The 11687-nt window shown below is 33.2% G+C and overlaps 2 protein-coding genes across 3 annotated transcripts; both read left to right on the top strand.

Moving 5' to 3' along the window:
- Nucleotides 2959–5630, top strand: LOC104768417 (transcription factor-like protein DPA). Of its 2 annotated transcripts, none has more exons than XM_010492405.2 (10): nt 2959–3185; nt 3451–3598; nt 3704–3765; nt 3866–3909; nt 4095–4166; nt 4251–4391; nt 4494–4562; nt 4813–4911; nt 5024–5094; nt 5208–5630. In XM_010492405.2, exons 2-10 carry the CDS (start codon nt 3480–3482, stop codon nt 5407–5409), a joined length of 879 nt encoding a protein of 292 aa, XP_010490707.1. In that variant the 5' UTR covers nt 2959–3185; nt 3451–3479; the 3' UTR covers nt 5410–5630. The 2 variants fall into 2 exon arrangements, with proteins under 2 accessions (XP_010490707.1, XP_010490706.1); XM_010492404.2 differs by having other exon boundaries at nt 2959–3285.
- On the top strand, nt 7151–8995 carry LOC104768418 (dof zinc finger protein DOF5.1). The gene is made up of 2 exons (XM_010492408.1): nt 7151–7261; nt 7559–8995. Exons 1-2 carry the CDS (start codon nt 7208–7210, stop codon nt 8705–8707), a joined length of 1203 nt encoding a protein of 400 aa, XP_010490710.1. The 5' UTR covers nt 7151–7207; the 3' UTR covers nt 8708–8995.

Raw genomic sequence — 11687 nt, 5'->3', positions numbered from 1 at the left:
TATCGTGGTGTTACATGTGCTTATCAACATAAACAATTTTGTAATAATCAAAACCGCATCGCCAATTTATAATTTAAAATAAATTCATTTGAAAAGCTTGCAATAACTAATTCAATATTGCATATTCTAGTTTGTTATCTTTAGGTATAGCAAGCAATTATAATTATGATGATGTGACTTGTTTAATGTGGGTCATTGAATTTTATATGTATAGTAGTATATGAGTTTTTAGTTAGCAAATGTATTTTAGTATGACTTTTTTATATATATATATCGTATGGTAGAAAAGGTTTATCACATCATAATCATGAAGAAGTGTATGCTTTGTAATGTGTATATCGTTGGGTAGCTTTGTTTGTGCTAGGGATTGTTGAAAACCAATGTTGTAGTCTAAGTGGAGACATTGTTTGGTGATTAGTTGAGTGATATGATTACGAGTTATTAAAATGTTATTTAAATCAATTTTAGTGACAAATTGCATTATTGTGCCCCCAGTGAGTGTAACAAATTATTAATATTTTTATAATATAATTATTTATCCACTACAATAGGACTATGCGTCATCATATCAGTGTTAGTATCCAACGGCCTACGAGTTTAATTAATTAATCCAGCTTTGTTGACTACCTAAGTGCATTATAAATTCTAAAAACAACCGAATCAAAGAAAGGGTTTGAGGATAACTACGAGGATAACATATCTTTAATTATTTTTTCTTTAATGCATTTTGAGTCAATTTATGAGTATCATGTAGCGTGATACGAAACTATATAAGTAAATGCTACAAATTGACTAGTATGATATATATAGGTTTTTGCGAGTGTATATAGATGTATTGTTGTTATCCAGATGTAAAATTATGCAACACATATGTTACATACATACTAGGTGTATATATTTGTTCAAGTCGCTCATCTTGATTCTTGAATGTAGATGAACAATTTCTTTTGACTATGTCAACATTTCAAATTTTTTTGCATTTTGTTTCATTTAAAATGGTGAAATGTTAGAAGAATACACAATTTGACTACATTTTTATATTTGCATCCATTTAATTTATAAAAATTAAGATAATGTTCCTAATTTTCCATAAAACAGGCTACATTCGTAACTCGATATATTTTTCGTAGTTGACACATTGCATCCAATAAATAAAAACTACTGAAATACAGAGGTTAAAGAAGAAAAAGACTACTGGACTAATAAAAAAATGCAAACCATAATATACGGTAATATAATTTTGTTTATCGCATGTTCGGGTTCTCAAGGGACACCTTTGAACATTAGAGAATAATACTATATTAGATATGAACGGAAGTTGACAAAGAAAAAAAAAATAATGGAACCAAAAAGAGTAGAAAGAATCAAACATGACTTTTAAAAACTCAATAATTGAGATCTGAGAGGACATCGAAGATGACCCCCAAAAGATATTGGGAGTTGCCACCTTTCATCTCCAAAAACAACGACAGATAAACAAACAGCAAACAAACATTTAAATAAATCACACTACTTATATTAGTCTATAAGACTATAATGACTTAAAAAAAAAAAATTATCTATGTGTTTGCCTGACAACACACAGTAACATCAAAGTAAACAAATCAAAATTGAAGGTATATTGTTATAACATCTTGTGATAGTACATAGTTGTGATTGATAGATATCATTATGATGGACTGAGATTAGTCGAGACTCCAGACCGGTATGATAGGTTTTTGTGGTCTTGACTCCTGGTTTTGTGGAGTTTAGATTCAGATTGGTTCAGAGTTAATGCAAATCAATTTACGGTTAGACGTCAGACGTTCTCTAATATATATATATAAAATGTTTTGGTGAAAAGATCTGTGATGATGATTCATATAATCTTTGAAATTGAACCCAAAACCTAGTGTAAAAGGACTTGAATTTGGTCCTTTTAAAACATACTCTAACTAATTAAAAATACAAAAATATTCGTAGAGAACAAAATGCAAACTCATCCACCAATGATAGAGAACAAGTGGCAAGTGCCTTGTGGTGGTAATTTCATAACATATCCTTTAAAAAAAAAAAAATGTCGAACTTTTTAGTTGATTAACAACAATTCGAATAAAAATTTAACCCAAAGTACTACAAATATTGCGTTAACATGCAGATTTAACCGACCACTTCATATAAATGCACGAAAATGACATAGATAAATCCAAAAATATCGTGTTCCAAAATTCTCCATAACTATTTATTTTAATATTTTTTTCCATCTAATATAAATAAGAAAAAGGACTGACTATTTTCTTTGATTACAATGCAACGCAACTATCTCACACGTTGAAGCACTAACGTGTGTGAACTATATACATCTTGGGAGAAAAGAAATATATAAAAAAAAGTATGAATATTTTTTTTTTATAGTTACAAGTTGATGATACGGACCATGTCTTATAAGAAGAAAAAAAAATAAAACAAAAACTTTATAAGCGATAATGTTAGTCAGTAAGTAATAACCTAAATGCAAACGTACCAAACATTTTCTCAAGATTCAGTGAACTTAATATTACTATTTTTTAATAACAATTGGATCGAATACAGACACAATTGTCAACGTAATACTTCTTCTGTTTCACAAAGAGTGTCATTTTGACATAATGCACACAAATTAAGAAAATTGTTTAAATTTCTGTTTTACCCTTTATAAATACACTAAAGTTTTTTCTCTTTCTAATTAATAAGCTCAAATAATAATGATAAAAAAGAGATTTAAGCTTAAAATTTGCATTGGAAACATAAAATGACACTCTTTTTGTAAAAAAAAAAAGTGTCAAAATGACACTTATTGTGAAACAGAGGGAGTATAATAGAGACAGACATACGTGTCTTGGTTTTAAAGCATATAAGCCCAATGGGTAACAAAGGCCCATTTAAATTCCCGCGAAAGAGCAAAACAAACGACGCCGTTGCAGTTGGGTTCGAACACAGAGAGTGCGTGTGCGTTTTTGTTGAGGCTTATGGCTTTTGAGAAGATGGGCTGCTATGGAGAAACAGTGTGTGTGTGTTGTTTATAGCGGGAACTCTCGCTCAGTAATTTCATCTCCGATTTGTTTCTTCTTGTTCGCATAAGGAGTAATAAACTAAATTAAAAACCCTAGCGAATCTCATCTTCTTCTTTTTTTTTTCTCCGCCATTGGAGGATCACTGTGTGGTTGGTTCGTCTTCGAAACTGATTCCGTCTTTTGAACAGATTTCGAGCTTTGGGTTTATATCTCTGTGTACCACTAGGGTTATCCGCTAGATCTCATCGAACTGGTTGATACCCATTTCATAATTTTTGTTTAGCTTTATTCTGATTGTTGGGTTTGAAATTGGAACTGCACAGATGATAATCAAATTTAGGGTTTTTTCTAGATTGTGTGGTTGATTTGAGTCAAGAAGAGCTAATATGAAATTAATTGTTTGAAAAAATTTGTGCAGAAGGAGAAGGGTGATTTGTGTAGTGAGATATGAGTATGGAGATGGAATTGTTTGTGACACCAGAGAAGCAGAGACAACATCCTACAGTGAGCTTGGAGAAAACTCCTGTTAGAAGGAAGTTGATTGTTGATGATGATTCTGAAATTGGGTCTGTCTCTATATTTTTTGTACTTTATACTCAACACACAAGTTTTTTTTTTATGAGTTTGAGCTTATAATGTCTTTGATTGGATCTGTTTTGTGGTGTCAAAAGATCAGAGAAGAAAGGGCAATCAAGAACTGCTGGAGGTGGGCTTCGTCAATTCAGTGTTATGGGTCAGTTGATTTCTCTCTTTCCTTTACTGCCCAAAACAACACCTTTAACTGAGTTGAATGTGGTTCTGATCGACTTCACATTCATGTGAATTTTACTCAGTTTGTCAGAAGTTGGAAGCCAAGAAGATAACTACATACAAAGAGGTATAACTCTCTTTCTCTATTGAGCTAGCCAAAGATTTGTTGTGGTCTTGAAAGTTTTCAGTTTAGTATGCATTACAATTGATCTTTTGAAGTATTCACTTCAAGAAGCCTTGCTCTTCTATTAGCGGCATTGTGTTAGAAAATGTGGATACCTATGTTTGAGACTCTGGCTCTTGTGATTACAGGTTGCAGACGAGATCATTTCAGATTTTGCCACAATCAAGCAAAACGCTGAGAAGCCTTTGAATGAAAATGAGGTATGGCAAGCTGATATTTATCTGTCTTGAGTTATTGAAATTACAAAAGTTAGTTAGAACAGCATTCTCTTATTGTTGAATTAGTATAATGAGAAGAACATAAGGCGGAGAGTCTATGATGCACTCAATGTGTTCATGGCCTTGGATATTATCGCAAGGGATAAAAAGGAAATCCGGTGGAAAGGTCTTCCTATTACCTGCAAAAGAGATGTGGAAGAAGTCAAGGTTCAGCCTCCAAGCTTGCCCTTTCGATTTTCTTCTGTTTTATTGCTCTCTTGATCGTCTTATTTACTCTTCGTTTTGGATATCGGATGCTCGTATTGGCAGATGGATCGAAATAAAGTAATGAATAGTGTGCAAAAGAAGGCTGCTTTTCTTAAAGAGTTGAGAGAAAAGGTGATTCTCTTTCGTTCTTTTATGCAAGACTCTTACAATTCAAGGTTTTGTTATGCATTGTTAGAGATGAGAAAAATTGTTGATTTTGGCAGGTATTCTAGAATTTGTAAGCATCTGTTTACTTTGAATTTAGCATTTTGTAGTAACTACTTATCTACTTCGTGATTGAATCATTTTATGTTGTCTTAATGAAATGATAATGGTCTTTCTACGTGTTGTTTATATGTTTCCTCAATGTTGTCGTCTTCAGGTCTCAAGTCTTGAAAGTCTTATGTCGAGAAATCAGGAGATGGTTGTGAAGACTCAAGGTCCAGCAGAGGGTTTTACTTTACCATTCATTCTACTTGAGGTACTTCGAATCTCTTGTCTTCCTTAGTTCCATGTTTAGTCTTTGCCTTCCTTAGTTTCATTTTCATGTTTTCGATATCCTTATCTGTCTCCATCTCAAAATCTCTCTATAGACAAATCCTCACGCAGTAGTGGAAATCGAGATTTCTGAAGATATGCAACTTGTACACCTCGACTTCAATAGGTAGTAAACAACATTTCTTTTCAAAATCAAAATCAAAATCAGTTTTGTCATGTCTTAAATCCGGGATTGAAATCTTCTCTTTCTTTTTTGCCCCTTGACTTTGTTGTGAGCAGCACACCTTTCTCGGTGCATGACGATGCTTACATTTTGAAACTGATGCAAGAACAAAAGCAACAACAAAACAGAGTTTCTTCTTCATCATCTACACAGCAGCAATCTCAACACAGCTCTGCTCATTCTTCCTCCAGTTCTTGCATTGCTTCTGGAACCTCAGGCCCGGTTTGCTGGAACTCGGGATCCATTGATACCCGCTGACCAAGAAAACTGAGATTCTATTCCCAAAGTCTCGAAGAAGAAGAAGAAGAAGAAGAGCAAGTGATGATCTAATTGGTATACTAAAAAATTATACATCTGGTTTAATGTTCAACTGGGAGAGACTGTAAAATGACAAATTCATAGGCTTATCCAATTTTCCTTTTTATTGGAACTTTCGTGTAATATTTCACCAGAAACCGAGTCGGTTTACTTTTATCTGAGATTATTGAATTAAACCAAACCTGGCCGAATTAAACCGATTGGCTATCTGGTTTACTGTTCTGTATGTAACTAAAATACTGAACAATTTTAGTTTCCGGTTAGGTCCGGTTCCCGAAATAGCGTTAGGCGATCTATAGTTAGTTAGGTCCGGTTCAATTTACGCGCGTGTACTACGAAAAATCTAAAATTCCAATTCCCATGCAAAAGAAAAAAAGAGACATCGCGGCGGTTCGAGGGAAAGAAAAGCAAAACAAGTTGGGGACACTTCGGAAGAATGTTGGACTGTTTTAATTAAATTTACTTTATATATACATTTTTAAATTTTTAGTGTATCAACTTAATCTAATCATCTCTAACCATTTTTAATCATTTTTATAATATATTAGTCCAACCTCTCTTTTATGTTTAATTCGTAATTGGAAAAAAGTTAGAAGTGGGAACCTTATTTTGTTAAGATTCATCGTGAAGTATGTGAAATTGTATTTTCGTTTATATTTCTTTTCTAGCTTGGTATATCATTTGTTTTCAAGTTTGTTGGCTGACGGTTAATTTCTTGATATGATTTACGTTTTTCTCTTTTTATTTTTCATTATGCGTCAATATGTTTGACTTTATATTTCACATTTTGTTTATCCTTTTGTTCAGTAAATCTACACATTTCGAAATCTACAAAATCGTCCCCGACATCACTAAAGAGAGCTCTTTCTTTAGTGATATTACTGCCGATTAATATATTCAAGATAAGTGTTTAATTACTTAATTAATTAAAGCTGAGGTATATATACACGTAATATAACACAATTAAATGCATAACTTAGCTGCAGTGGCGGATCCAAAACATAAAATAACATCATTTCTTTTACTGAAATGAAAAAATAATGAAAAATTTAGCTGATATAATCCATATATAAAAGCACTAGCTAGTGTCAGCTCTAATTTTCATATACAAGAACTAAGATATAACAATTGCAATTTTTTCTTGAATACTAACTTCACCTAGACCCAACTCTTACGTACGTTTATCATCTTTTATTTTGTATTTGATATTTTGCATGGTAATAAAATGTTTCTAAAGTTCATGACAAACATCAATATATTATCATTTTTAGTGGTCTCTTTTTATGTATTTAAAATTAAATTAAAAAAATTGTTATGAATTTTACCGACTTTGATTTTTGAAAAACACAACCAGTCAAGCTTAGTAACTTTTTTGAATATATATAGATTGACAGATATATATATATATATATATATATATATATATATATATATNAGAGCCTTGCAATAACACTGTGGACACACTCAAATCTTATTTTTTTTATTCACTATAAATAATTGATATAATATTCAAACATATTCCTCTATATATATGTGGGTATGTATATATATGAATAAAGGTTCTTCCTTTACCTTTGCCTTCTCTCTCTATCTTTCTCTAAGCTCTCCTCTCCTCTTCTTTTCTCTCATATAAGCCTTCACCAAAACAAAAAAGCTTTAATTCCTTTATTTGCTCAAAAACAAAACCATTAAAAAAAACACTAAAGAGAGAAATATCATCCAAGAAGAAAGATCAAAGATGGTTTTTTCTTCATTTCCTACTTATCCTGATTCGTCAAACTGGCAACAACAAGTAAGTTCTTGATCCTGTCTCTTCTTCTTTCTTTTCTTAATGGGGTTTGGTGGTTTTATAATTTATAAGGGTACTCAAGAATCATTCTTTTTTAATGACATAAAGAGAAGATTAAACAAACAAGAAAAGAGGATAACAATATTCTTGTTCCTTTTGTCACTTTTAATCTTTGTATATTTGTGGTTGAATTTGAATATACTCATAAAATTAATTCTTTCTTCCCCTTCTTTATTAATTTTTTTCACAAATTCTAAAAACTTTTTGCGTTGTTTTTGAATCATTTCTTGCTCTCTTTAGCATCAACCAATCACAACCACCGTTGGATTCACGGGAAACAACATCAACCAGCAGTTTCTCCCTCACCATCCCCTCCCACCGCAACAGCAACAAACGCCTCCACAGCTTCACCACAACAACGGTAACGGTGGAGCCGGTGGTCCCGGTGGACCTGGTGGGTTAATCCGGCCAGGTTCGATGGCGGAAAGGGCAAGGCTAGCCAACATACCACTGCCTGAAACTGCCTTGAAGTGTCCAAGATGTGACTCAACCAACACCAAATTCTGTTACTTCAACAACTACAGTCTCACTCAACCTCGCCACTTCTGTAAGTCATGCCGTCGTTACTGGACACGTGGCGGTGCTCTAAGGAGCGTTCCCGTCGGTGGCGGTTGTCGTAGAAACAAAAGAACCAAAAACAGCAGCGGTGGAGGTGGCGGTAGCAGCAGTAGCGGTAATAGCAAGTCACAAGACAGCACCACAAGCAACGAACAATACCACCACCGAGCCATGGCTAACAATCAGATGGGACCACCGTCTTCTTCATCGTCTCTGAGCTCGTTGCTGTCTTCTTACAACGCAGGACTAATCCCCGGACATGATCATAACAACAACAACATACTTGGACTTGGATCATCTTTGCCTCCTCTCAAGCTCATGCCTCCTCTAGACTTCACTGACAACTTCACCTTACAATACGGTGCCGTGTCAGCTCCTTCTTACCATATAGGCGGTGGAAGCAGCGGCGGAAGCGGAGGAGCGGCAGCTCTTTTGACCGGTTTTGACCAGTGGAGATTCCCAGCAACAAACCAACTTCCTTTAGGTGGCTTAGACCCGTTTGATCATCAACAGCAAATGGAGCAGCAAAATCCGGGTTATGGTTTAGTTACCGGGTCGGGTCAGTACCGACCTAAGAACATTTTCCATAACCTTATCTCCTCTTCGTCTTCTGCTTCATCAGCTATGGTTACAGCCACCGCCTCGCAATTAGCTTCAGTGAAAATGGAAGATAGTAACAATCAACTCAACTTGTCTAGACAGCTTTTTGGAAACGAACAACAGCTTTGGAATATTCATGGCGCTGCTGCAGCATCCACGGCAGCTGCGGCAACTAGTTCGTGGAGTGACGTCTCTAATAATTTCAGTTCTTCTTCTACCAGTAATATATAATCAGTTACTCATCTCTCTGAGGAATCTAATGTGATGATGATGATGCTCTTATTAATTTCTTATTGGGTGTAGTACGATCTTATGTACTTGGTTTGAAGTTAGTACATCAATCGATCTACTAGGTTTTTGTTTTTTGTCGTCCCTTTTTTTTGTTGGATTATCTTGGTTGGTGTTTTTAGGTTTAAATTAGGGTTTTTGTATTGCAAATTTTATTTTTCATGTTTTAGTATGAAGGTATAATCATACATGCGTGTAGTATGTTCTATTAATATATTTTACTTATTTATAGTACTGAATGGGGTTTATACATAATCAACTCCAATGCAGCACATAAATCAAAGTATTTCTGTAGCAGCAGCTAGAAATAACCATTAGACAATATTTGTTAAGTATGACACGCGTTTATATAGTTAATAACATGTATCGAAACTAAAATGGAATATATAGTTGGTGTACGTAAGTTTCAGGTCGCAAATGTAATTCACGATAATACAAAAAAACATATACATTACGATAGATTGTGCCTTGTAATTAATAGGAATTCTAGTACATGTGACATGTAAGAATTTTATGTTTCCTTTTAAGCCGTATATGAAGTTATAAACTATGTCATTACCAAGTATTGTGGAGACCTTTTGAGTCTAAATTCTTATAAACAAATGAAAAAGACTCTAAATTATATCTTTACGAGTTTATGAAATCGGTCCAAATTCCGCATAGTTTTCTGATTATTCCATTTTTAAAATTATAGAGTCTTTTACGGAATACTTTAGTTAGACTTTTTTATGATTTTGATGTAAAGCAAAGAAGAATCTATTTGAGACTTTATCTACAAGCTAGCTATTTGAACATCTAACTAACTACGTATACTCGAATGCGTAGGTTTTTTGAACCAAAATTGCAATTTAACACGCATTACTACAACAATGATTTTCAACTGTTGAGTGTTTTTCTATTTTGTTCCATATCATGAGCTTAATCATCACATACGATTTTGTAACAATTAGTACAAGCAAAAATATATATTGACATATATAACAGTGTTTTTAAAAACATGTGATGATTTACATATCTTGAATATATTTTTTAGTGGTAAATAAAAAAAAGTAAATAGGAAAAAATATTTATATGACATAAAGCAATGGTATTACCTTATAGTTTTTGCATCAAGATTCAAGCATAGTGATTATATAATGATATATAAGTGCAAAAGACTGGAAGTAATTAAGGGACAATGATTTCGTTATGCTCTGCAAAGGAACGTTCTTTGTGACCCCCGAGAAGTATTGTCTTGTTGGCCAATCTTTGTTTATTCAAATAATCAATACCGTAATACTATAAAATATTTCATAGTAAAGATAATATTTATTTTCTTTTTACCAAAAAAAAATATTTATTTTCTAGTGTGTTTATGTATAATAATACGTACGTATATATATAGTGGAGATCAACTAGCCCTATATTAATAGATTAATTTGACGCAATGCATGCATGATCGTCGATAATGTATATGATCGGTTTCGAAAACGACGAAATAAGATAAGTCGACAAAAAAACCAACTTGTATATAGCGAGGATAACAAATGATAAATTATTTGGTTTTTCACTTTTTAATAAAGAAAATGGTTATTAGTTGTGTACCACATGAGTCAAAGTGTTAAAACTAATACGGAAAATAAGTATTGATAAACACATAGATACTAACAGAACACATAGATACACATCTAGAAAAGAAGAAAAACAATGATGTTTATTTACTATTTGTTATCAACAGTGAGTTTAGAGGAATGTAGCTTTACCAAGTAGAATACAAAACTTGGAGATTGTCTGAATTGAGTTTAGGTTTGATGTTGATGAAGATTTGAAAACATTATTGAATGTGTAATTTAGCTACTAGCTAGTATGAACTTTGCTGCCAAACAAAAAAACAAAAAACAGTACTACGAACAATACTAGAATATAAATATTTATTGAAAGAATTTTCAGATAAACAAATAGTAAAAGGAGACTGAAATCTAACGACGACCGAATCAATGTCGGAACAAAGGAGCAAGAAAAACGACGCGCCTAGGGAGAGAGCAAGAGGCTCGTGACCGTCACGGACCACTAGGCGACAAAAGTAACGGTGCGTCAGGGGAGGTGGGAGCCACGCGCAAGAACCGAGAGATTCGATCTTGAAATTACACGCGCTTCGATGCACGCGCATGAGAATTCGAGCCTCCTAAAAGAAACAAAAACAAATTCACTTACAAAATCCCAAAACCTCTGTACTTCTGATTTTTTTCCCCTTACATGTGACTGACAACTAAACTCGGTACTTCTGATTCCACATCACCAAATTTTTGTTTTTCTTTTTTTGTTTAAAATTGGTAATATTAGTACTGTTGAATTTTAACCACAAATTTTACCATTCCATGATATCTAGAATCTTTACCAAAAAAAAAAAATTAGTAAATATATACAACTTGATTGTTTGATTGCAAGTCTGTTGACATTAAAAAGTATATATTGGCAAAGTAATGCTTCAAATTTACGAGGAAGGATATATATATATATATATATATATATGTCTCGATCTGAAATTCAACAAATTCTTAGTACGGGCCAATCATAGGATAAGAGAACGAATGGTTGGAGTTATTTCCATTTATCTCCATGGTCGTGTACTCGTATTTTATAAATAATTCTATTCGTATCCAAGTCTTAGATTCGGTCATAGGCTATGACTCAATTGTCATAGCATAGGTCGTAAAATGGTACAAACCAGTCCTTGAAGGCGGACCAGCGAATCTGAACAATGTTTTTCCAAATTGGGATATTATAAGTAAATATTTGTTGATGATAAAAGAAAATTTCATATTAACGTCACGTGGAAAAAGATGATTCACACATATATGCGAGACTTCCACGTTTAAAATTGTTTGGTGGTAATATTGATATAAGAACAATATAACATATACTTAGTATATTTTAACTTTAA

This window comes from Camelina sativa, chromosome 20, assembly GCF_000633955.1.
Source record: "Camelina sativa cultivar DH55 chromosome 20, Cs, whole genome shotgun sequence".
Classification (NCBI taxonomy): Eukaryota; Viridiplantae; Streptophyta; class Magnoliopsida; order Brassicales; family Brassicaceae; genus Camelina; species Camelina sativa.
The sequence above is the reverse complement of the archived record's forward strand: the minus strand, read 5'-3'. Positions and strand labels throughout refer to the sequence as shown.